The sequence below is a fragment of the Podarcis bocagei genome, assembly GCF_964188305.1.
Source record: "Podarcis bocagei genome assembly, chromosome: 14".
Classification (NCBI taxonomy): domain Eukaryota; kingdom Metazoa; phylum Chordata; class Lepidosauria; order Squamata; family Lacertidae; genus Podarcis; species Podarcis bocagei.
The window spans coordinates 55,234,967-55,261,879 of NC_138139.1; the positions used below are offsets into that span (position 1 = coordinate 55,234,967).

The 26,913-nt window shown below is 48.7% G+C and overlaps 1 protein-coding gene across 2 annotated transcripts; it reads right to left on the minus strand.

The window, feature by feature from the left end:
- Positions 1 to 801: 801 nt before the first annotated feature.
- Positions 802 to 13,261, minus strand: DNASE1 (deoxyribonuclease 1). 2 transcript variants are annotated; one of them, XM_081170388.1, is made up of 9 exons: positions 13,156 to 13,261; positions 11,488 to 11,644; positions 10,101 to 10,189; positions 9,668 to 9,751; positions 8,337 to 8,452; positions 5,892 to 6,004; positions 3,422 to 3,576; positions 1,953 to 2,049; positions 802 to 913 (listed from the first exon to the last, which is right to left on the minus strand). In XM_081170388.1, coding segments are annotated over exons 1-9 (888 nt in total). In that variant the 5' UTR covers positions 13,158 to 13,261; the 3' UTR covers positions 802 to 838. The 2 variants fall into 2 exon arrangements, with proteins under 2 accessions (XP_081026514.1, XP_081026515.1); XM_081170389.1 differs by lacking the exon at positions 13,156 to 13,261 and adding an exon at positions 12,879 to 12,900.
- Positions 13,262 to 26,913: the final 13,652 nt, after the last annotated feature.

Sequence of the window (26,913 nt, forward strand, 5' to 3'; positions counted from 1 at the left end):
TAGTCCCAAGAGAAACTGGAGGGCAGCAGGTTGCGAAAGGCTGAGCGAGGGCTTGGCAGGACCAGCGCGGGCAAGACGGACTCAGCTTGCAAAGATCTGACATCTTTGTGAGAAAAGAACTCACAAGATGAGAACTGTCATTGGAGAGAATGATTTTATTTATTTTTGCTAATTTTCTTAATTACAATTCTTAGAGACCCTGAAAATGGTTAACATTATAAATTATCTCCCATTATTTTTCATTCCTTTTTTTAAAAAAAGCTCATTCTTGTTCGAATCCTTTAAAACGTTTTTCTACTTGCTTTACCCATAAAATCAAAGATATCTTGTTCAGTGTTGCAAAATCCTCCATTTTGATTTGCCATATTTAATATTCTATATTATTTTAATGAATGTTATTTTATTTGCATAGTGTATATTGTATTATGCATATTGTCTGATTTATATGATGTTAGCTGCTCTGAGTCTGGCTTTGGCCGGGGAGGGTGGGATACAAATAAAAATTTATTATTATTAGTTATTATTATTATCTCACTGAGTTTCCATTTGTCAGATCCATCAGCCCTTGCATAATCCATGATATTTGGCAATTTGGCAGTTCATCTTTAGCATCATCATTCATAGCAGCTGGGAAAACATTTGGGTGGAATTAATCCTCTTCTGTTTTGAAGAGTGCTTGGATTTCACGTGCCACAGAAAGGACCGCTTGGAGCCTGGCGTCCTGGTCGTCCAAAGGCCAGAGGGACCTGGGGGCTTATCCCAAAACTAAAGCGTGGTCTTTGAATCTGCCCATTTTCTACCCCTGCAGCCCCCCTGGGGGTCTGCGTTGGGGGTGACGCTACATGGGGGTGGAGGAAATGCCGAGAGATTTCAGTGTCACTTCCACGGGGAAATGGTCACTAACAGCCAAGGCCTGGAAAAGAAAAGAAGAAACAGCGAAATTAGGGGGAACAGGAGGCTGTCTTGGGGGGGGCACGCAGAATCAGAGAGTTGGAAGGAACCCCAGCGGTCATCTAGTCCAACCCACTGCGACACAGGAGTCACAGTCAAAACATTCCTGAGAGAAGGCAATCTAACCTCTGCTTAAAAACCTCCAAGGAAGGAGAGTTCACCACCGTCCAAGGAAGTCCGTTCCACTGCTGAGCGGCTCTTACTATCAGAAAGTTTCTCCTGATGTGGAGTCGGAATCTCCTTTCTGGTAACTTGAAGCCATGGGTTCGAGTCCTGCCCTCCAGAGCAGGAGAAAACAAGCGTGCTCCATCCTCCATGTGTCAGCCCTTGAGTTATTTGAAGATGGCACATCTCCTCTCAGCCTCCTCCTTTCCAGGCTAAACGTGGCTGCCAGGTCAGTTCTCTGTCTCTTCTGCTCCAGGCTAAATATCCCCAACTCCCTGAATATTCCCTGTTGTTTGGGGTGAATTTGTTTCTTCTAATGCACACACACCTCTCGACTGCCCTGTTTCAAATGCGACATCCCTAGAAGAGCAGAAGCCAAACCCGGCTTCTGGTTGGATCCTGGAATGTCCTGTTCTTTTGGTCCAGCACTCTGCTGCAAGTCCTTGTGCCAGAGGCACAGGGCCAGCAACACTCCTTTTTTCTGGCTGGCACTCTGGCGTGGGTCAGTCGAGTTGTGCCCAAGCACTGGAAGGAAAGCCGCTCATTTTGGGGGTCTCAGGATGGTGGAAAAGACTCCCTTGCGAGGTGGGGGGGGGCTCTCCCTCACTGGAGGTTTCCAAGCAGAAGCTGGATGGTCATCTATCATGGCTGGTTTAGCTGAGATTCCTGCACTGCGGTGGGTTAGAGTACAGAATCCTTGGGGGTCTCTTCCAACTCGAAGACTAAATGATTCTAAGACCAGAGCTCCCCATGCCCAGCCCGGTCGGCAGTCACCATCCATCCCTCCCCCCCACCACCACTGGGAAACCCCTGAGACTTTTGAAACAGCTGCTCACGTCCTTCTGTTGCAGGTTGAAGGTCTGCTGGAAGTTGTTGACTTTGGCTGAGCCAGGCAGGATGCCACTTCCGAGTCTGGGGCCAACTGCCACAATCCTGCAAGGCACCACAAGGGCACAGTTACATTTGGGAACCTGCTCCACAGGATGCGAGGGCAGCCCCCACCCCACCCTTAAAGGTAAAGGGACCCCTGACCATTAGATCCAGTCACAGATGACTCTGGGGTTGCGGTGCTCATCTCGCTTTATTGGCCGAAGGAGCCGGCGTACAGCTTCCGGGTCATGTGGCCAGCAGAACTAAGCCGCTTCTGGCAAACCAGAGCAGCGCACGGAAACGCCATTTACCTTCCCGACGGAGCGGTACCTATTTATCTACTTGCACTTTGACATGCTTTCAAACTGCTAGGTTGGCAGGAGCAGGGACCGAGCAACGGGAGCTCACCCCGTCGCGGGGACTCGAACCGTCAACCTTCTGATCGGCAAGTCCTAGGCTCTGTGGCTTAACCCACAGCACCATCCGTGTCTGACTTTAAAATGGGTCTGAGCCATCAAGGCTGCCCATCTCCCTCGTTAATAATATCTAGATACCGCTTCATAGACAAAAATCCCTAAGCGGTTTATAGAAAACACAGTCAAATAACCTTTGAAAAGCAAAAAACGAAATGTATAGACAAAACTGAAGACCAAATTACAAACAACAATAACACAGGGAAGCCATCAGTAAAACTTTCAGTTAAAAAGGTAAAGGACCCCTGATAGTTAAGTCCAGTCGCGGACGACTCTGGGGTTGCGGCGCTCATCTCGCTTTACTGGCCGAGGGAGCCGACATTTGTCCACAGACAGTTCTTCTGGGTCATGTGGCCAGCATGACTAAGCCGCTTCTGGTGAACCAGAGCAGCGCACGGAAACACCGTTTACCTTCCCGCCGGAGCAGTACCTATTTATCTACTTGCACTGGCGTGCTTTTGAACTGCTAGGTTGGCAGGAGCTGGGACCGAGCAACGGGAGCTCACCCCATCGCGGGGATTTGAACCGCCGACCTTCCGATCGGCAAGCCCAAGAGGCTCAGTGGTTTAGACCACAACGCCACCTGCGTTAACTTTCAGTTAAATATCAGCAAATAATAAAAAAGAACAATGGGATGAATCTGATTGTTGTCGGCGTCCTCCTGTCTCGAGAGACAATGGAGTATGCCTCTGGGGGTGAAGTCGGTAGAGTATGAGACAGTTAATCTCAGGGTTGTGGGTTCAAATTGGGCAAAAGATTCCTGCATTGCAGGGGGTTGGAACAGATGACCCTGGTGGTCCCTTCCATCTCTATGATTCTATGAGAATCGCAGTGCCTGCTGTGGCTGCAGAGACCCGTAACTCAATACTGCTGCCTTGTTTTTGCAGTCCCAAAGTGGCTCTGAGGGGTGGGGGGAGAGAGAGAGAGAAAGAGCCTCCGGGACCTGGCCTCCTGCCACTCACCTGTCATAGGCACAGTTGGTGCTGGTCACTGTGGTGTCTGCTGTGTCTGGGATGAGCCACTGGAAGGCGTTGTTGGTGCGCAGGCGGATACGGGGCCAGTCCTCAGGCCGGACGTAGGAGCAGCCAGCATTGAAGTCTCCCAGGAACAGCATGTCCTGCCAGGAGGAAGAAACAAGCTCAGGAGGCGGTTATGGACCCCAGGAAAGACACTGCTCCGAGCTGAAGATGACCCTTGGGCAAATACACACACGCATGCCCAATATGAACTGGCCCAGACCCTGCAATCATCATCTGAGGCCCGTCTCTATGCGCCCCTCTCTATGAAAGGTCTGGAGGGTTGGCAACGTAAGAGCAGGCCTTCTCTGTGGTGGCTCCTTGTTGGTGCAATGCTCTCCCCAGTAAGGTTATATCATCTTACAAAATCTGGAAGTAAGAATTGCTGGAGGAAATGTGGAGTGATGGGAACGTACAGTCATATGTGCTGGGATTGTCCGTTAGTTAATGAATTTTGGAAACAGATTGGTATAGAAATATTGGGAATTGTGGGAAGGAACGTGGAAATAACTAAATTAATGGTTCTTATTACCCTGAGTAGTACCAAGTTAAAAACAAAAGAGGAATGCAAATGGGTAAAGTTGATGGTAATTGCAGCCAGAAAGGTTATAGTGGTAATTGGAGAAATGCAGAAGAGTTAGGGGTGAACCAATGGAGGAAAAAACTGAATAATATTATAATTTTAGAATACCTAACTGTGAAGATACATAGAATGAAAGGGTTTAAGGTCAGTGCGAAAGAGGAGGATTGGTTTGAGAAGATATTGAATTATTTGAGTAGGTTTGAACAATTTGGGGCAATTAAAATGTTAAAAGTTAAATAAATCTTGTGGAAGGAGGAGTGTTAAGGTATAGAGAAGTGTACATATGGTTGATTTGAATATGTTATTATTGAATATTATTGAACATGTATATTATTGAATATATATATTATTGAATATTGTATACCCGCCTGGTGGGTTTCACTGTTTGTGTTTTGGTGGTTGGTAAAAAATAAAAAAATTTTAAAAATATTTTTTTTTAAAATGCTCTCCCCAGGGAGGCTTGCCTGAAATGTCTTTAGGCACCGGGCAAAAACATTCCTCTACTCCCAGGCCTTTGGCTAATTAAATCATTTATGGTGGACAGTTCATTACTCTTATGTGTTTGTGTGCTGTCAACACACACACAAAAATATTATTATTACACACACACATCCATGTCCGTCTGTCATGAATGCCTTAGTTGAGATTTCTGCATTGCAGGCATTTGGACTACATGACGCTGAGGGATCCTTCCAACTGTACAGCTATATGATTCTATTATTCCTTGATACACTCACACACACATAATTAATTGCCTGCCACCCCAGAATATATTTTTTTCTTGCTTTCTTCCTCTAAAGACTAGGTGCGTCTTATGGCCAGGTGCCTCTTATGGCGCAAAAAATGTGGTATAAGATTTTGTGGACCACCTCCCACCCTCAGGACTTTGGTGGCTCCTTAAAGATGAGCAAATCATTTCCGTCCCTTTCGCCCAAACTCCTCAGGCAACGCCTGCAATTTCTCCTTTTCGCTGCTGCCTCTCATTTGCCCTCTCCCGTGACTCTCCACTTGCGGCAACCTACCTCCTCTCCCTTCGCTTCTCGGTCCCCCTCCTCTCCATCCTCTTCCTCTCCTCTCTCGGCAGCTGCCTCTTCTCGCCATCCTCCAGCCAACATCCCCGGAGCCATCAGGGGAAAGGGGAGGCCATTGGCAAAGCCCCTCTCAAAGAGAGCAGCCCGGGAGTGCCAGGCGGTGTCGCACAGCCTGCCTGCCGCTCCCAAACCTTCCCAGGGCTTCAGGGGGAAGGGGAGGCTGCCAGCAACCCAGGAGGGCGGGGCAACGGCGAGCACCGCACTTGGATGATTTGGCTCCAGGGACCACACATTCGCTCCATAAGACGCACAGACATTTCCCCTTGCTTTTTAGGAGGGAAAAAGTGCGTCTTATGGAGCGAAAAATACGGTACATATAAGTGGGACTGGGGTCTAATCTCCACAATGCCCCCGATACAGTGGTGCCCCGCAAGACGAATGCCTCGCAAGACGAAAAACTCGCTAGACGAAAGAGTTTTCCATTTTGGAGGTGCTTCGTAAAACGAATCTCCTATGGGCTTGCTTCGCAAGACGACAATGTCTTGCGAGTTCCTGCAGGGTTTTTTCTCCCCCCCTTTTTCTAAGCCGCTAAGCCGCTTATCAGCTGATCCGATAAGCCACTAAAAGCCGCTAATAGCGCTAATCCGCTAATCCGTCAATGGGCTTGCTTCGCAAGATGAAAAAACCGCTAGACAAAGAGAATCACAGAACGGATTCTTTTCGTCTTGCGAGGCACCACTGTATTTCTCAAGCAACCACCGGTGGCAAGCAAAAGTCACCACTTTGTGGGGGGGGCACTTACATCTGTCCCCCACTTATCTCTCACATCCAGGAAGACGTCGTAGAGGGCATCTATCTCGGCCACTGCTTCTTCGGGAGCGGCATGGAGAGGCACCAGGATCAGTTCCCCCACCTCTGAGGGAGAAGTCACAGTTAAGAACATCCAAAGAGCATCTGCTGGGTCAGACCCACGGCCCACCCCCTCCAGCATCCCCTTCACCCAGAGGCCAACCACACACACACACACACACACACACACAGGATTCAAGCACCCAAACCCTGTCCCATGGTTTCCAGCAATCGGGATTCATAAGCAATGCTGCCTCCAGCTGGGGACACAGAGTATGGCTTCTCTCCCACCCCCCCACCCCCCCAGCCTTCTCCTCCCTTCCCCTGGCTGTGCCAGACCTCTTGCCCCTGTTATAAGAAATTTTAAGGTCTTAGATGTATAATAAATGTTCATAAATGTACGCTTGAAGCACATACATAGATCAGCACAGGAAGACCGACCGGAAACCATTTTGACTCCCAACTGACCAAATTTTTTTTCCAGTGGCGTAGCGTGGGTTGTCAGCACCCAGGGCAAGGCAAGTAATTTGCGCCCCCTAACCCATGGATTTGCGCACCCTAACCCTAACCCCCAGATGTTGCGCCCGGTGCGGCCGGCCCCCCCTGCACCCCCCACGCTACGCCACTGGTTTTCTCTGCAAGGAGGGAGGGGGTCAGGGAGCCTTCCCATTGTCTCAGGAATTGAGTAATCACCATCTCAAAGGGTGACAGACTACCAGGAAAGGCAATCAGATAAGGCATTATCAGATAACCTGGCAGACAGGAAAAACAACAACATGCAAATTTCTGTTTTAGACCACCTTTCTGTGATGTAGGTATGATGTATGGAGGGGTGGTCTTGAGCTCCAGGGCAGGAAATTTAAAATGTCTATATAAGGGCGGGCACACCTGGGTTCAGGGTCCTCCTCCTTCTCCTGCGTGTGAGGAGAGCACTCTGTTGCAACAGATCAATAAAGATCAGGCTTACTAGCTGCTTTGCTTCTCAATATTCTCTGCTTGGCCTCTGTTATTTTCTCCTACCAATAGCGAACCCATGTAAGGACTCTATATGGGCTCTTGGATACCCCATAAGGGGAAAAGGGCAGATTTTTATTGTTTACAACACCCCAAAGCCACAATCTGAGTGTGGGATGTAATCTACTGAGAGCAGTCAAATGCAACATTCCTTGTTTTCCTAGAGTGGACATGCAAGGGGATGTTTGGTCCAGCCAGTCAAAGCTTCCTGTTCCACCTGGCCTGAAGCATCCTTCCTTGCATGTGACTAGTGAGTGGGCATGACCTTTCCAGACCTGGGAAAAGGCCAAGGCATGCTGCCACTCTCTCTCTCTTTTCCATCTTCTTTTCCTCCTGCAAACTTCCTGGAATGAACTGCTGGCTGCCAGCCAAGCAGTCCCCCAGGTCATCTCCATTATGGGATAAACCTGTTTTTATACGTTTGTAACTTTAAACCTTAATCCTGCCTGCAGGGATCACACTGTGCTCTGCTGATCACGAGCAAACTTTCTTCTTATTGCTTCTTTATTGCTTTTGGACAAGCCATAAAATTATTAGTGGGGGGGGGGGGAATTATTAGCAGGAAATTTTTTTTATAATGAATGATTTTAGAGTATTGTGGTTGTACTGTTGTACTGTTTTATTGTTGTTAGCCGCCCTGAGCCCGGTCTTGGCTGGGGAGGGCGGGATATAAATACAATTTATTATTATTATTATTAAAATTAAAGCGTTCAAAAAACCAAGAGCACCAATAAACTAAAAACACATCAGCATGCTGGATATCTTGGCAGACTTGCCAAGAACATAAAGTCCCGACCAGAGAAGAATGGTAGATCAAGTTGATGGATTATGCCGAAATGGCAAACATTACCAGAACAATAAAAAATCAGGAAGAGCAAGTTTTTAACAAAGAATGGGGAAATTTTATAATTTATCTTAAAAACCATTGTAAACAGTTAAAATTGTTAGTAGGATTGGAATAACACTTGTAGTTTAATGGTGAATTTTGGATATAATTGAGATGTGAAAGAGTTGGATTATTATAAGAGATGCAGGAGAGAATGATTAATAATAGAACCCACAAAAGGAAGGAGGGAAGTCCAGGAGATTCTATGGAATCTGGTCTATATGTTGTATGTTGGATATGTGATTGTGAAACTGTAATTTGAAAAAATAAATAAATAAATTTAAAAAAAAAACAAAAAAAGTTTTCAGCAGGTGCTGAAAAGAATGCAGCCTGCCTGATATCAAGAGGCAAGGAGTTCCAAAGGGTAGATTCCACCTCACTGAAAGACTGATTTCTTGCAGATGCGGAACGAGCGCTATGTGGCAGGGCCAGTTTCTCCTCTCCCCGGGCTGCCCTGTCGGCTGCATCAGCTGAGAGGGGGAGGCGGGGGCTGCTTACGTGTCTGAGGTGCCGCAAATTTCACAATGAAGGGCTCCCGACTGAAGGTGTCGTTCCCGCAGGGCTCACAGCCGTCGTCATAATAGTAGCTGTCCAGGAGAATGACGTTGTCCTCCCTGTGTGGAGAGAAGGAGGAGGAGAGAGGCAGGGTCTTGCTTGGGTCCCTTGCAAGTGATGGGTCAGAGTCTCTGGCCACCAAAGGGAGACGGTGACAGTTTGCAGCAAAGTCTGGGAGAGGCACCCTGGGCATCTCCACATCCTGGGAGACTTCTGCCACCTTAAGGGCGAACAAATACCATACATCATGGCACGAGAGTTCACGCATTACAGCAGCTAACAAGGGTGGGAAGTGAAACATCTCAATGGTGGGCTGGGAAGACATTTTCAAATTAGAATTAAAGTGATGTTGAATTCGTTTAAAAAACTGAAAAGCAATAAAAATTAATTGGCAAAAAAAGAGAGATTTCACAGATTATAGTTCACTGCACCAGAGTCCTAGTTATCCCGGGTTCCTGGTACACCCACACTTGGGGCTGGAGGTGGGGGTTATTATTATTATTAATTTGTTCCCTGCCTTCACCCTAAGGTCCCAGGGTGCATTACAACATTACAAGGCAACATCACACCAAAATGTTAGAAAACAGTTTAAAACTTTATGTTGCAGCCTCTCTTTTAAGTTCCTTTGCTCCCAGATGTGTACCAGCCAGTTGCAAAGTGTTTTGGGAGGCAAACACAAAATATGTAATTACAGTGCAATCACACCTTATGCGGGATTCAGTTCCATGGGTTCTGCATATATGCAAAAGTTTGCATATTCAAACCCTTGGAAGCATCCTCATGTGAGTTCCCTGTGGCTTCTGGAGGCAGCACGTGAGAGTTTCTCACCCCACCCTCGCCAAGTGAGGCAGAGAGCTCAAAAGTTATTCTTCCACAGGGAAAGCCCAGTACGGAAATAACTTTTGAGCTCTCTTCCTTGCTTGCATTTAACGTGTGGGATTTAAACCAGATGGCCTTCAACCGTATATGGTTGAAAACGTGTGAGTTAAATGCACATTAATAGCCATCGTGCTTTGTAACTGCCTGTATTTTCCTGCACTGCCTTCCCTTATATTTACAGTTCCTCACCACCAGCAACGTAAAGCTATCTACCTGCCACTCAGGACCCCATGTCCTGCATCTGATGCCATAACACTTTTGTTCTTGTTGTTAAGGTGCCACACAGAACTCTTTTGCTGCTAGAGAGTAACACAGTTGCTGCTGCCCCTCTGGAAATCTGCCCTCCAGTGATGCTCCCCCCCCCTTACATCCTGGGCTCTGCTTGAGGTTCTCACCTGTAAACAAAGAGGTATTGCTCCTTGTAGCTGTTGCGACCCAAAGGCTTGCTGACCACATAGCTGTATGGATACGGTGATGCCCTAAAAGGGAAGATTAGCAATGAAATATATTCAATTTGCCTGACTCTGGGCAAATACAGGAAGAACGGAGAAAGTGGGTTGGTAATCTGCGGTGTTGCCTCTTGCTTCAAGAGCTGCCATCTCACTTATCCCAACAGCTGCTGCAATATCCCCCTTTTTGGGTGTGCGGTTGCTGGGGCAAAATTCCAAGGATTTTTCTCTTCCCAGAGAAAAAGGGACTTTGCCAGGACTTGTCATCCTTACCACCCTCCCAGTCTCCCCCAATCCAGGAGTGCTTTGATCGAATAAGTTTTGATTGCACCTAAAAGCCACCCAATCTCTAGATACCCTTTTTCAAAAAAACCCTCACTGGTTCAGTTGGTTCATCAGCTTTTTCACTGCGCTCAGGTCGGCATCTCGGACCTCCTGGATGAGGGTGATGTCATACAAGGACAAAATCTGTAAGGAGGCAGAGCAGAGAGAATTTCACCAGCTTCAGGACTCAGGCTTGGATGAATGTGAGGAGCTGGATGTGGAAAAAGAGAAGGTGAGCAGCGAGGAAAGGTGGGAATGTTCTAGAATGTTGTGGGTTTGTGGCGGGTCAGTCTAGATGATGCCCTGGGTCCCTTCTAGTTCTGTACCCAGTGAGGTTAAAAGCTGACAAGAGGAGTTTGATGAACTAGTTAGACCAGTTGCTTTGTAAGACAGTGGCCTTAGCATCCCAAAAAGAGTGAGCTGGACTGCAAGAGCTACAACTAAGTGATGGTGCCCTCCAGGAGGCTTCCCCCTCCCTCACCTAAATGGTACAAGGTAAAAGGTGAAGGACCCCTGGATGCTTAAGTCCAGTCAAAGGCGACTGTGGGGTTGTGGCGCTCATTTTGCTTTCAGGCCTAGGGAGCCGGCGTTTGTCCACAGACAGCTTTCCGGGTCATGTGGCCAGCATGACTAAACCACTTCTGTTGCAAAGGGACACAGTGACGGAAACCAGAGCGCACAGAAACGCCATTTACCTTCTCACCACAGCAGTACCTATTTATCTACTTGCACTAGTGTGCTTTCAAACTGCTAACTTGGCAGGAGCTGGGACTGAGCGACGGGAGCTCACTCCGTCTCGGGGATTCAAACCGCTGACCTTCCGATCAGCAAGCCCAAGAGGCTCAGTGGTTTAGACCACAGCGCCACCCACGTCCCTTTCAGGCTGGGCAGGCTGGCGTTTGTCAACAGACAGCTTTCCGGGTTGTAGATAGAGGAACAATAGCCAGGTAAGTGTGAGCAGAAAGCAGGCTGACACACAGACCCGTTTGGCCTGTGCTGGATCCAAAGCTGTGATTAATGGAGAAGCAAGCTCTGTTGGGGTGTTAATGCTGCGATCCCCTATACTCCCCTATACTCAAGCTGCAAAAATGTGTAAAGAAAACCATACAGTATGTCCTAAAGACACCACCATCTCCACTGACTTTTGTTCCAAGGAAAGGGAACCCTGAATAAGTGCCTGGAGCCCCTGGATTCTTTCACTGCCAAGAGATTGGGGTGGCAAGTGACAGCTATCTTCTATGAACATAGAAAATGAGATTGTCAGGGACCATAAACCCCAGCCTGATTGCTAACAGCAAGTGCGGAAAGTTTCCAAGGGTCCATGGAGCATGTCTGCACAATGTGAAGCCGTAAAGATTGCTTCTTTGGAGGAGCTCAGCCGAAAGCGTTTGAACGAGGACCCCTGGAATAAGTGTCTCCCCTTGGAGGTCAGATGGACTCACGCTGACGATGACGTCTTTGACGGTCTGATTGGACAGCTTGCTGTCTCCAAAGGTTCTGATGTTGAAAGCACCGACCCTCAAGCAGAGGGTGGGCTGCAGGAGGTGGGCTGCCATGCTAAGGAAGACCAGCAGAGGCAGTGATGTCATGGTCCTTCTCCTGCGCAGAGAGAGATGCAATCCTGCTGGTTAGAACCCTTGGTAGGAGGAGGAGAAGCAGACCTCCCTTCCTTCAACTCCTGCCTTCTGCCAGAACTTTGCTGTGCCTCAAAATTCTAAATTAATTCTGGAACCGGAGTGTATGCAGTTAGCCACAGCTGCCAGTGCCTTCACAGTTCACGAAGGTCTTCCCTCTCCCCCAGCACCCCATATTCCTAATATTCTGCACGCCCTACAAAAAAAGAAATCTGGGTGTGATTGTATCTTTCACTGTGGAGCCTTCACAACTCCAGAGCAGGTGCTCTTGCGCATCAGCAGAACGCAAACGGAATCTCGATATACCTGCCCATACATTTGCACTGCTGTTGCTTCTGCAGTGCTTTGCTAAATCGCATGGTGTGTGTGCACTGAGGAAAGGAAAAGGCAGAGATGAACAGCTGGTGCCAAACTGCACAGCCTGAGCACTCAATAATGAAAAACTGGGGAGGTGGGGAATTAAATGGAGGGCTCCCGCTGTGTTAGCACCAGTTTGGGAATGAGACAGACTGATGAAGATGATGGACTATGCCAAAATGGCAAAATTGACGGGGAGAATCAGAGACCAGTACGAGAAGAAGATTAGGAGAAAATGGGGGGGGTGTATAGTTCATTTAAAAGAGCATTGTAAAAAGTTAAAAACTTTGGCAGCATTAGAGTAATACTTGTAAAAGACAAAATATAATGGAAAAGTTAATAATAGATACAATAAATTGGAAGAAAAGGGATAAGTTGAATAAAAAGGGATGGACAATGGAAACCAGAAAAGGGCAGGGAGGAGTCAAGGGATTCTGAGAATCCCAAATGTAAAGGTAATTGATATGTTTAAATTGAAATTTGTTATGTAAAATTTAATAAAAAATATTTTTATATTTATTTTTAAAAGGGAATGAGACAGACTGGGGAATTGGGAATGCCAAAATCCAGGGAGAAAGGCAGGTGATAAATTTGAATGCATCCTTCCTTACACACACACAGCACACACAAACCCAGGTATCTGTCAGAAGAAAACAGTTCTGCTTGCTTAGAGTGAGGCACAGAAACAAAGACAATAAACAGTGTGAGCCATTTTCATGGGGATCCCAGGCAGGTCATCCAATCCCCCCAAGTATGTCTGAAACACTAAGCTTAGAAATAGACATATCCCCGTAGATCCTAGAATGAACATGTTCACATTGCACTATGCCACTAACCTGTACCTGTTTCTTTATCACAGAGCATCTGTGGAAATGGAAGGGAAACTGCCAAAATCCAATAGAAGCAGAAACCGCAAGGTCCGGTTTCTGTGCCAACTGGCCCCCAAAGGCCGGCGAAAGAGCTTCAAGAGGCAGGAGAGTTGCTACAAATTCTGTCCCCACCAAAACTTTAGAGAGGAAACTGGGCAGGTGCAAAAGGAGGGAGCCCTCTCTGTGCCCTGACCCTCCGACCGGACCCTGCTCTCAGCCACCCAGACCCCTCCAAGCTGGAAGCTCTTACATGTTTCCTGAAGCTTGTGGCCCCACTTCCAACCTGCTAGAGCTGACGTGGGTCTCTGCACTCTTCCTCCAGGCACACTTCAGCGAAGGTCACCTTTTCCTGGTGAAAGACATTATTGTTTCTTGGGTGGAGGCGGGGGAAGGCTTCGGCTAATTCCTCTTTCTCCCTTTGGGTCCCTTGTGTTTTCCAGGGCACCAGAGCCACTCCTGGGCCAGGGCCATAAATTGTGAGGTGGGTGGGGGCACTCGTGCTCAGAACCTTTCCTCTTTCCTTCCTTCTTTCTCCCCTCCTAATAAAGGGGTCGTAAACCCCTGTGTCAGACAGAATAGGGAGAGGCAGACGTGGTTGCGATCCAGGAAGGCAGGAAGGTCAAGACGATGCCCAAAAAATCAAGGGCTTTGCTTGCAAGCCCTGAGCCTTTTGTGCTGGACCCCACATCGTCTGCCCCCAATTTTCTTGTCACCTTACAACACACACACACACACACACACACACACACACACACACACACACCTTGTACTTTTCTCACAGGGCAGGTGGGCTATGAAGCGCTGTGCCAGTGAGCTACCCCACCCAGCCACCCACTGACTTAATTTTCTCAGAAAGCTAAATTTGCACAAACTGTAATCAGGTGTGCGCTGTATACCCAGAGCTTTTCCCCCAAAGGACTTAGCAATGTCCCTGATGCTGGGAATGGCCGGCTCTCATCCACAGCCATGGTGTGTCCTTCTGTTGCTGTATATTATCTGCATCAAGGACGTCTTGCACTCAGAGAAAACTGAAATCTATGTGGATGACAGATTGCATTGGGTCTCTTTACCTTCACCGTTCCCAATCATTTGGAGATGGTCCATGCACCCCTGCTTTCTTAAAACACTTCACAGCAATGACCTTGCCAGCTGTTTACTTAGTATTATATTTGTACAGGTGTATGGGAGGCATATGGCCACTTTCCGAGGAGGAAAAGTAGTAGCTGCGTATGGTGTGGGGCTCTTATTGTTGTTGTTTCTCAAACTCGCTCCTCTTGAAGCAGATAAGAGTCACAATGGAAGTTTCCACAAACATAGCCAGCATTCCGTCTGGCTGCAGAAAGATCACCCAGCTGATACTGGACTCCAAGAATAGCCCAAATAAACTGGTTTGCACTTCAAAAGCTAACATTCAAGTAGACCTGCGCAAAGGTGAACGGCCCTGGAAGGGTGTGTTCAGGGAAATAAAAGCAATAATGGGGCAAAATGTGATCAAATGTTCAAAGTTGGCATTACTTAACCTTTATTCGGGAGATAATATTGTTATGAATTTGGGAGTGCCAGACTCCTCTAATGCCTGGATCGAGCAAGTTTTAAAATCTAATTAAAGCTAATAAAGCCAGGGAACCAGGCTGAGGGCCTTCTCAGTAGTGATGCCCACACTATGGAATGCTCTCCCATCAGATATCAAGGTGATGGGTAACTGTACAGTCTTACCTTGGTTGTCGAATGCCTTGGTATTCATACGTTTCAGCTCCCGAACGATAGAAACCCAGAAGTGAATGTTCTGGTTTTTGAACCTTCTTTTGGAATCTGAACGTCCAATGCGGCTTCCGCTATTGTTTCTGGTGTGCCTGCACAATTGGGAGCCAGTTGGAAGCTGCGCCTTGGTTTCTGAACATTTCAGAAGTTGAACGAGCTCCCAGAACACATTCTGTTCGAAAACCAAGCTATGACTGTATAACCTTGGAAGACATCTGAAGGCAGCCCTGTATAAGGAAGCTTTTTCAGGGTTAATGTTTCATTATGTTTTATATGTGTTGGAAGCCCGGTCAAGAGTGGCTGGGGCAACCCAGTCAGATGGGCAGGGTACAAACTAACAAACAAACAAATATTATTTCTTCTTCCTGTGTTGGGGTGATTGCCTGGGAGACGGGCCATTAGGAGAACAAAGGATCAAAGGGTCTCGGTGCGAGACTGCAAATGGGTGGCCCCCTCCCCCAACAGATAAAGTCAGGGTTCAATATCAGTTCAAGCTTCAGGGCGCCCCAAATGAAGGTCCGCCACTGGACAGTTCTGGCCTGAAGCCCAGCTGCACAGCTGTATCAAACGCAGCAAAGTGACCCTTACCAGTGTGGAGCTTGAGCAAGCAGCAGGATTCTCATGCCACGCATTGTGATGTGCAAGCAGGCTAAATGCACAGGCTTTGCCATGCTGTATGCAGAGCTAGAGTCCCTCCAATGTGGCCTGCTGCATCCAGGGCCCAGGGGCTGCCAACTTGGCACCCTCCAGAGGCCGTTGGGTTTTTTTGACTGCCTGCCATTCTGTGCAGCTTCACGAAGAGTCAATTAAGCGTTGGCCAAAAGCCAAGATGACTGAGCAGAGAGGAGTTATTCTGCCTGGAGATATGAGACCTTGGATACAGCTCTGCCATTGTGGTTGAGGTCTCACACAGGCATGATGACTTATGACCTTACTGACTGGAGTGTGTGTTGTGTCAGGATATGGAAACATCACAGCTGCAGACAGCCAGATTGTTGACATCACATGATGCGCCTATCTGTGGGAAAGAAGAATTTCCCAGGAAGTTCACAGGCTGGAAAAGTCTCTGTGAAGAGTGTAATTTGAAACCTTCCATTTGCGCATGCTCAGGAAGTTTGTCAGACTTGCTAGAAGAACTGAACTGAAAGGATTTGTTTTTCTCTAGTGCTGTAGACAGAAATAAAAGAATGCAAATAGACGTTTCTTTTTTATATATATATAAATTTCATTGGGTTTTTACCTTATTAATATTTTACTTAATTCTTCTTAATTAACCAAATTTAACTTATAAGCCCCAATTAAACCACAATACTCATCATTTATGTCCTTTTCTAAGGTCGACCCAAATTCCCTTCCACCAATTTCCCAATTTTTATATTGATTACAAAACATACCAACAGAAAACAACATATAATTATACACCCTTTGGATTCCAAAACTCTCGCCCCCCCCTTTCCCGGTTTCGATCCCCAAAAAATGTCCATCAGTCTATCAGTTCTCAGCCTGGATCCCTCACGTCCGAGGCCCTCAAATCTCTCTCAGTCCCTCTCTGCCGGTTTTGTTGGTAGTCCATTATGTTGGTCATCGAGTCTCGGAGAAGCTCTGTCCCAATAGGGTCTATGTTTCTTCCAACCAGACCTCCATATTCAAAAGCGGAGCCCAAATCATGTTTCTTATTCCTTTTAAGTCCAAGTGTCCCAAATGTCCCAAAAGCTCCAACTTTCGTCTTAATCAAATTTGTAATCCATAGGTCTTCCGATCTCCCCATGGGGAGATCTCTCCAATCTTCATTCTCAAATTCAAACCAAATTCTCATCATCCAGGTCTTGTTTTCCTTATAATCCATCTTTACAGGCCTCTGGTTGTCCTTTTTCACCTGCGGCATTTCAGCTCCTCCTTCCCACTCCTCTGAATCAGCACATATCTCTTCTTGTTCAGCTGCAAAATTTTCTTGAGTCAAGTCCTTGGCACAATCAACAAGTTTATTTACTTTAGAATTCAAGGTCGTTACATCTGTAGCCAAAGCTTTACTCTGATCTTGTAACTTTCCCATGAGAAAGAACATTCTATCCAGCTCAGTCTGTATTTTTCCATCTGCAGCCATTGTAATGTCTCAGAACCCCCTCTAGAGGGATTCTAGTTACTTAGTATTCTTTCTCCAACAGTCAAGTTACTTTATTTTTGTTTCTTCTTTATTTTCAACGTCTTAAAATCAAATGTATCAAAACTAGCCAGCAGAAATAGCAAAAGACAAATTTTTCTAACTTTGACAGCTCGTTTGACAGCTGTCAAACTCTTTATATCTCCTCAACAGGCTCTCTCGCGGATCGCTCCCGGATCACGGGGGGTTGCACGTCAGCTCCTAAAAATCAATTTCTTATCCTCCAGCACAAAACTTCTAATGCCAAATAGTGAAATTAATAGCTTTTGTCTCACAAAGAGAAAAGTGGTCTCTCGACCTTAGTTATCCGATTCTTGCTTTAAATTGTCTGCAGGACGGGGGGGCGGACTTCCTTTTAACGCATCCCCCGATCATACCGAATTCAAAAGAAAAGAGATTTTTAAGTCCAATTTCCGTACTACTCACGGGTTGTTCCTTTTACAGTCCAAATGTTCAAGGAAAGAAGTCAGCACTCTCCGGCCATGGCTTGTGGCTTCACTCCGTAGAAGAAGCGGTCTACTCACAGCACCACGCCACTCTCCATCCCCCGCTCCGAAGCCTTTAAAAAGGCTTCTTCGCGGGTCGGGGGGGGCGCAAATGGTGCCCGCCGAGTCACCAAGTCCACAGGCTTCCGTGCCTGTGGTTTCTGAGGGTCCCCACGTCGCCGCGGCGGCAGGACCCGTCTTCCACGGAGCCGATTCCCTCCGGAGCTCGGAGGGAATCCGCCATTAACCTTTCGCGCTAACCCGGAAGTTGTAAATAGACATTTCTGTCTGTCTCCTTTTTCCCTTCTAGGGAAGAAGCAGGAAAAGGGGGTGTGCATTTTACCCACGCTTGGGAAAATGTCGCCTATCAAAATCTCCCTTGTCTGTCTGGATGTCAGCCAGAGGACAGTGAGAGGGGCCAGCCTCTGTGGAGGGGGCTTGCAAACTGACATGTTGGTCAGTGTAGTGTTGTACTGTGGAGCGTGTATTAACTTATGGTCTGTGTGTGTGGTTTGGGAGCTGCACAGCCAGGGAAAAAACAATGCTGTCCAGGGTTGTAAAGACTGCAGAGAGAATAATTGGGTGCACTCTTCCCACCTTAGATCAAATCTATGCTGCCAGGTGCCGTAAGAAAGCTGCAGAGATAGCACAGGATAGTACGCACCCCGGAAATGATCTCTTTCAGCTTCTGCCTTCTGGAAGAAGGTATAGGGGTATAAAGACCAGGACTAGCCACCTGAGAAACAGTTTCTGCCCAAATGCAATTCTGGTTTTAAATGTGGTATAAGGAGTCTCTATAGTATATTGTATTTTAAAATGGGGTTTCAGAGTTTTTAGGGGTTTTTGAATGTCTTATGTAGATTTTTCAATTTCATTGTTCTGTATGGGACAATGACAATAAAGATATCGTATCGTATTGTTCTGAGAGTTACTTGGAGTTTGTTAAGAGAGAGCTAGTTAAAATCCTTTTCTGTTCTTGTATATAGTAACTTGAGGAAGTCTGCTGTAAATAATAAACACCTCTAAGTAACCAAGTTAATGGTAGCAGCATTTTGTTCCTACTTCGTCCATCCTGCCTGCAACTGATTACTTTCTGGAACTCTGTGTATGCTCTGCTAAGGTCCTGCAACAGGTCAAAGTTGGTGAAACACCAATCGCTCAAGTCCCTCCAACGTGGCCTGTTTGCAAGGAGCACAGAGCTGCCCCAGAAGTGCGGCTGGATTGCATCTGATCCATCCACCCCTGGTGCATCCAGGGCCCAGGGGCTGCCAACTTGGCACCCTTCAGAGGCCGTTGGGACTCCCATCAGCCCAAGGTGGCATGGCCAACAGTCAGGGATGAAGAGAGTTGTAGTTCAGCAACAGCTGGAGGGCACCGCATTGGCCACCTCTGTGACCTAGGACCCTTGCAGAAGGCTTCTTCCCAGGCCCAGCTGGGCTGTTGGCTGCAGCTGTTTATTTACATCCCTTTATCACCAAGGATTTATTCTGGCCTTGAAAGGCACTTGTGCTGGTGCTGCAAAGCAGGAAGAGTGGCGCTGAACGTGTCTCTGTGCCCCTGCAGGCAGCCCGGGCCTGTTATTTTGGCAAGGCTGAAAGCCCAAACAGCCACAAAAGGATCCTTTGACAGACTGTACTCCCTTGAGTCAGATCTGCGCCCCCCTCATTCCTACTGCCCTGGTCAGTGCCATCCTCTCTCCTCAGTCTTGTGTCCTCCAACATCAGGGTTCAAACAAGGTACCAATGATCTCCACTGGATATTTTTTTTTGCTTCCGTTTGAGAGGCAACAGAGTGTGCCTCAAACTGCTGCATTAGCAGCACCAGTGATTTCTCGGGGGTGCAGACCTGGACAGTGTGTCTAGAGGACCTGGGCTGCCCAGATGACAAGACACACACCTCCAGTCTCACTGATGTGGTCCAAAGGAAAGCAGAGCAAGACCTTTGGCACCTCCTGGGCTGCAAGAGTTGATGGAAGGAGGCGTACAAGGCACCATCCAACTGTCTTAGGGACCCTGGATTTGTGAAAGACTTACTCCTTCGTCTTTCCTCCCTTCTTATCACACTGGATTATTTTACCAACGTGATAATAAGAGAGAGAGCAAATAAAAAGTAAAGACGCTTATATTAGTCCATATGAAGAAGGGGGAAAATATTCCAAAATCCACAATTGGGCAACTCGGTTGTCACAAAATCCCAACCCAAATGCCACAAAAGAGTGACAAACTTTCAGGTTATCTCGATCTCCTCAGCAGGGCAAAATGTTACAGCTCCTACCTTAAGTAATATCTGGCCTGGAGAAAAACCCTTGCCATTATTTTGAGATTTTGTGGGTTGATCCAAATAAAGGGGCAGTACCGTATTGCCCAATTGTGGATTTATGGAGCAAAACCAAAGAGGCATGAAACTTTTAGGGGCCAGACAGAAGATAAAGCTCTCTGAGCCTGCTCACCCAAAGCTCATTTTGCATGACACTGAATGGGTGACGCAAAGACTACAAATGAGTGTTGCCTTTCTGGAGAATATATGTAATGGGATGATTAGCTGCTTGTGCGTAAAATCGTGCTCCCTCAGAGTTTGTGCGACTCCACAAACCTCTGTGTGTGACAGAGCTCCACAAACATGTCTGCTCTTAGTCACTCGTAGAGTCTGACAGTGGCTGTCTGCGGAAGCGTTTCCAGCAAAGAAGCTCCTTAACGGAAACGCGTCTCCTGGACTCACGGCGTGACAGTTTCCGGCGAGGTGTGGGTCTCCCTATGGGAGACTCAGATACCTCCCCACTGTTCTCGCTGGAAGCGTCTCTGAGCCCTCCCTCCTGCTCGCATTCCCTCAGAGATCCACTCCTCCCCCTGCTGGTTCCTGCCTCAGCTGTTGAGTCTCTTTCTTCCTCCCTGAGACCCTCCACCGCCTGATGCTCCGATGGCAGTTCCCTGACATCCACCTCCCCTCCAGGGCCCCCCTCACCCCCTCCCATTTCCTCTTCCCTGGGAGGTGAAGGGTTAAAACCCCGAAAAGAATCTTCTTCATCTTCAGACGTCTCGAACAACTCCCTCCATCGATCGCCGTCCTGGCTCGCTGAATCCTCCTCCTCTTCGGAATCTGTGAACCCCTCCAACTCCTCTTCCTCGTCGGTGGTGGCAAAGTATTTCCTTCGGAACCTCGCTACAGGCTGAGGTTTGCGTGGGAACCTCTGATGAAAAGTTTCTATTAAAAATTCGTCATTGACATCCTCTGCCCTAACCCAGGTGTTTTCCGACTCCGGTTCCCCTTCCCACATTACCAAATACTCAACTTGATCTCCCTTCCACCTGGAATCGAGGATCTCCGCTACATGGTAGCTGTGTTCCTTCTCCTCCATTGCTGGTCCCCTAGTGACCCTCCCTTCACTGTCCCCTTTATACGGTGACAGCAATGACCTGTGGAAAACTGGGTGCAGCTTCATGTGGTTCGGTAACCGGAGTCTGAAAGCCACTGGGTTGACCTGCTGCGTGACTTCAAATGGTCCCAGCCTTTTGGGTCTTAACTTCTTACAACCCCCTTTGAATGGCAACCCTTGGGTTGACAGCCACACCTGGTCCCCCACCCTGATGCTTTCACCTTCCCTTCTGTTTTTGTCTGCCTGCCTCTTATATTCCTCCTTAGCCCTGTTTAAGTTGAGTTGGAGCTGGCGATGGATCGCTTCCATTTCTTCAACGAACTGTTCTGCAGCTGGAACGCTCCAGTTCTCCCCTTCCCCCCCTGGGAAGGCTCTGGGATGGCACCCGTGATTAGCCAAAAAGGGGCTCATCCCCGTGGACACGTTCTCTGCATTGTTGTAGGCAAATTCTGCCAACGCCAGCTTCTCCACCCAATCATTCTCTCTGTCATTCACATAACACCTCAAATATTGCTGGAGAACACCATTAGCTCTTTCCGCCTGCCCGTTGGTTTCTGGATGACGGGCCGTTGAGAAATTAACCTCAACATGCAGTAAGCTCATGAACTTCCTCCAGAACCTGGAAGTAAATTGTTTCCCTCGGTCTGAAACCACCCTCAAGGGGGCGCCATGCAACCTAAACACATTTTCTACAAACAATTTGGCTGTTTCTTCTGCTGTGACCGCATGTGAGCAGGCTATAAAGTGGGCCATTTTAGTTAACAGGTCTACCACAACCATGATGGCTGTTTTCCCTCTAGACCTTGGCAGATCAGTCATAAAATCTATGGCCACTGCTTCCCACGGTCTTTCAGGTGTGGGTAGTGGTTCTAATAAACCTGCCGGTGCCCGCCTCTCCCCCTTGGCTCGTTGGCATTGTTCACACCCTCTCACATACTCCCGCACATCTTCCCTGACCTTGGGCCACCAAAATTCCCTGGTAACCAGCCACATGGTTTTGTGTTGCCCAAAATGCCCTGCTGTGGGGCTATCGTGCAGTTGCTTGAGTACCTTCTCCCTCAATTCCCCTTCGGGTATATATAACGCTCCCTTGTAGTACAATGCCCCGTTTCTCTCCTCAAAACCCCCGGGTTTGTCTCCCTCCCTCCTGAGACCCCTGAGTTTGTCCTGGGCGTATTCATCATGCACCGTACCCTCTACCAACTCCCTTTGCCCCACCAATGCCGCCCCACACACCCAGCGGTCCTCTGGAATGACATGGGTCTCTTCGGGTGCTCCCTCCCCCTCCAAATATTCAGGTTTGCGTGAGAGAGCGTCCGCCCTAACGTTCTCTGGGCCTGGCACGTAACAAATCTCAAAGTTAAATTTGGAGAACTCCTGGGCCCATCTCAACTGCCGTTGGTTGAGCACTCGCGCAGTTCTCCAATACTCTAGATTCTTATGGTCCGTGCACACTTGCACCTTATGTTGTGCACCAATTAGCAGGTGCCTCCATTTCCGGAAAGCCTCATGAATAGCAAGAAGTTCCCGGTCGTACACCGTGTAGTTCCTCTCGGATTTGTTCAGCTTTCGCGAAAAGAAGGCACACGGTCGCCACTCTGACTCCTCCTTCCCCGACTGCAGAAGAAGCACCGCCCCTATGGCTCTGTCAGATGCGTCTGTTTCGACCCTCAGCTTCTTTTGTAAGTCCACATGCAGAAGTTGTTCTTCCGAGGCGAAGGCCCTTTTCAGTTCCTCAAACGCTCGCTCCGCCTCCGCCGTCCATACAAACTTCTTTTTACTGCTGAGACAGTCCGTAATGGGCGCCGTCAGGTGGGCGAAGTTTCGGATGAACTTACGATAAAAGTTTCCAAACCCTAGGAACCTCTGCACATCCTTCTTGGTTTTGGGTGTTTTCCAGTCCAGCACTGCCTGCACCTTACCGGGATCCATGGCCAATCCCTTGTCTGACAGGCGGTACCCCAGGAATTCCACCTCCTTGGTATGAAACTGACACTTCTCCAGTTTCACCCACAGCCTGTTGGCTTGCAGCCTGCTCAACACTTCTCTGACGTCTCTCACATGTTGCTCCTCATTCTCCGAATACACCAACACATCATCTAGGAAGGCAACGCAATTCTTGTAGAGCAAAGGACCCAGTACGTGGTTCATAAAAGATTGAAAGCACGCTGAGCCTGCTTGTAATCCAAAAGGCATAACGAGATATTCAAATGCCCCCAAAGGGGTAAACATGGTGGTTTTCCATTCATCCCCTTTCCTTATACGTATCAGGTTGTACGCCCCCCTTAGATCCAGCTTTGTAAAAATCTTTCCCTTCCTCACCCTGGTCAAAATATCATCAATCCTGGGCATAGGGAAAGTCACTGGTTCAGTCACTGCATTTAACCTCCTAAAATCACATACAAGTCTCGGCTTGTCCGTGTGCTTTTTATCCACAAAAAACACTGGGCTACCCCCCGCTGCTTTGGACTCTCTGATGAAGCCCCTCTTCAGGTTCTTGTCAATAAATTCTCGCAACTCCTGCATTTCTCTGTCTGACATGGCATACAACTTGCCCACAGGAAGCTGTGCTCCAGGGAGTAGATTGATCTGGCAATCAAAGGGCCTATGAGGGGGTAGTTGGTCAGCTTCCTTCTCGCTGAACACGTCGCTGAGATCTGCATACTGTGGTGGTACCTTCACCTTCTCCATTACTTCTGTCCCTGCTAGGGTGGCTTGGGCCCCTGCTGAACCCTTTTCCCCTTTGCAGTGTTCTAAGCAATGTGCTGAACCAAAGGAAACCACTCTTTGATGCCAGCCCACCAGCGGATCATGTAGCGCTAGCCAGCTCATTCCCAAAATAATGGGAGCGCCTCCCAAGGTGGCCACATTAAACGCTATCAGTTCTGTGTGCCTTGCCACCCTCATTATCATTGGGACGGTCTGCAAGCTGACTCCTCCTCCCAACAACTCCCTGCCATCGATCGTGGTCACCTGCAGGGGGTTGCTTAAAGGGATCGTCTGTATCTGGTGTTCAGCAGCAAACTCCTTGCTCATAAAATTGCAGGAGCTGCCTGAGTCCAACAGCGCCTTTATTTTTAGGGGGTGTCCATTTTGCAGCTCTAGCGACACATCAATAACTAGAGCAGGTTGAGGAGCTTCTGGCACGGGCACTTTCACTGCTCTTTGGCCTGGCTGCAGTGCCCCGACTGTGGCAACCAGGCGTTGGCTTTTACCTGCTCCGTTTCTCCCTGCTCTCCTCCCTCAACAGCTCCCACCATCCCTTGCCATTCCTTCCTCTGGGGGCAGACTCTGGCAAAGTGGCCTGGCTGTTGGCAGAGATAGCATTTCCGGGCGCCTTTTCCCTCCTTCTTAACCCCCTCACTGGGTTTTGAAAATGCGCGCGCGCGCTGTTCCAATTTCCATCGGCTCTGCCGGCGGGAAAGCTGGCTCAGGAATGTCTGGAATGCGGAACTCCTTCCAACGTTCCCCTCTCCCTTCCCGCCTCTCCAAGGCTCTTGCCTCCTGACGCGCTCCTATGGTCAGCGCAGATTTGGTCAGCTGATCCATAGACACCGCCCTGGGGCTCCGGGACAGCTCGTCTTTCACAGCCGAAGAAAGACCTTCTTCAAATAGCATCTGAATAGGTGCCGCCGATAAATCCCAACCCAGTCTGTGAATCAGCATGGTAAACTCAGTCCAGTACTCACGGACAGATCGGCTTCCCTGCTTGCAAGCCATTAGCTGTCTGCGCACCACCCCTTCCTCAATATCGCTGGAAAACATGATATCCATTGCTCTAAAGAACTTCATCGTGTCCTTTAGGACGTCATTGTGCGTTGCCATTAGGGGTCGAACCCAGTCCCGCGCCCCTTTCTCAAGATGCCCAATTACGAAAGCAACTCGCGATTCCTCATCAGGGAACTCATCGAACTGCACATTAATGGCATATTGCATCTCTGTCCTAAAGGCATGGTAATCCTTGGGGTCCCCCCCAAACTTCTGCACCAATCCTGGTACCTTTCTGGGGAACTGAGTGGCTCTCCCCTTCTTGTCTGCATCCTGAGCCCTTCTCTCCTCAAGCCTCGCCGTCTGCAGCGCAAGTTGGACTTCCAACGCTCGGTACCTTTCTTCCAAGCTTGGACCAGCGCCAACTCCTGCTCCTCCGGTTCCGGCTGGTTTCGCTCATGATGCTTTCTCCTGCACAGGCAGCGTACAGAGACTGTCAGACTGCTGTAATGGGATGATTAGCTGCTTGTGCGTAAAATCGTGCTCCCTCAGAGTTTGTGCGACTCCACAAACCTCTGTGTGTGACAGAGCTCCACAAACATGTCTGCTCTTAGTCACTCGTAGAGTCTGACAGTGGCTGTCTGCGGAAGCGTTTCCAGCAAAGAAGCTCCTTAACGGAAACGCGTCTCCTGGACTCACGGCGTGACAGTTTCCGGCGAGGTGTGGGTCTCCCTATGGGAGACTCAGATACCTCCCCACTGTTCTCGCTGGAAGCGTCTCTGAGCCCTCCCTCCTGCTCGCATTCCCTCAGAGATCCACTCCTCCCCCTGCTGGTTCCTGCCTCAGCTGTTGAGTCTCTTTCTTCCTCCCTGAGACCCTCCACCGCCTGATGCTCCGATGGCAGTTCCCTGACAATATAAAACAGTGCTGAAACAGATGGGAGGTGAACAGGGAGGCTTAAAATAAAATAATTAAACCAACAAATGAGAGATGTGGTGAAGAGAACGCCCTGGCCCTACATAAAAGCAACTTGTATAAGGTTACCAGACATCCCTGTTTCCCGGGGACAGTTCCTGGATTTACAAATCAGTCCCCATACAAAATCCATTGAAGTTGAAAAGTGTCCCCAGATTCATTGAAAAAAATCTGGTAACCTTAAACTTGGGAATGGCCTTCCTTTGCTTAACCCACACACACCTCATTCATCCTGCAGTGTAGCTCATATTTCAATCCCAGCACTGGCTAGGTAGCCTGGAGCTGGTTGCTTTATACAGGGCCGCTGTGATTGTCAAAAATGAGGACAACTCCCCCCTCACCTCTATGAACCTGGCTTGAAACTTCCAAGAGCTTACTGGATCAGACCAAAGGCCCATCTATTCAGCATCCTGGTTAACCTCAGTGGCCAGCAGGGTCATAGCTAGGGGGTGGTGAGGTGGGCCCCCGCCAAGGGGTGCAAGTGAGGGGGGCGCAAAATCGGCTTTAAAATATGTCCATAAATATGTCTGTAAATAAAAATATTGATTCTTGCCTCATAAGAAAAGGTTTTTTAATAGAGGCTGAATTGAATGGAGGAGAGGCAGAAAGAAGAGCTAATTTGTTCGTGGCTGGGGGGCGCAATCTGGACCGTTCTGCCAGGGGCGCAAGATCGCCTAGCTATGGCTCTGGTGGCCAGGCAGACGCCACAATGGGAGGCCCACAAGGAGAATCTGAGCACAAAAACAATTATTCCCTCCTGTGGTTTCCAGCAACTGGTATTCAGAAACGTTCCTCTGGCTGACCACGGGGGCAGAGCAAAGGCATCTTGCATGAATTTGCCCAATCCTCTTTTAAAGCCGTCCAAGTTAGTGGCCATCTCTGCCTCTTGTGGGAGGGAGTTCCACAGTTTAACTGTAGGAAAAAACTGCAATTTGAAAACTGTGCATCGGTAGCTATTGGGGGCTGCGTCAAAGAACACCGGAACAGCCTGACTATCGCTGGATGAGCCCCCACTGCCCCCACTCCCCACAAATGGGACCCGGGCATATATTGCCCCTTCTCCTGGAGGAAGACTGTGCGAGTGGCAACGTGGACAGCTTCGGCCTCCGTGAGCAGGGGAACAGCAACTCGGGAGCCCCTTTTAAGCCATCGACGTCGGTGCCCGCCATCGCCACGTCTTCCGGCAGCGAATCCCACCGCTTCACGATGTGCTGCTGCAGGAATTAGTCCCCTGCCCTTCCTAGATGCGCGACCATTCAGCTTCACGCATCTTCAGGCATTCCGACGAGACGCGGACGGGAGACGCGGGCTCGGAAACGTGCCTGCAGCAGCAGCTGCTCCTGAGGGGGCGTGGCTCCGACACCGGAACGCGGCGCGGCGCTCGGATTGGGCAGCTTCTGAGCCACGCCGGCGAATGGCGACCGCCGCCCCGCCCCGAGCCGCCTGACGGGGGCGTGACCGAAAGGACCTGCCACGCCCCCTCCTGCACGGCCCCGGGCAGCCAGTAGGCAGCGCTGCGCTCGGATTGGTCAGTTTCTGAGCCGA

Coding starts and splice junctions, on each gene's coding strand:
- DNASE1 (XM_081170388.1), bottom strand. Junction 10,190..11,487: donor TCAAAGACGTCATCGTCAGC/GTGAGTCCATCT, acceptor GCCTCCTTACAG/ATTTTGTCCTTGTATGACAT. Junction 9,752..10,100: donor CTGATGAACCAACTGAACCA/GTGAGGGTTTTT, acceptor CTTCCCTTTTAG/GGCATCACCGTATCCATACA.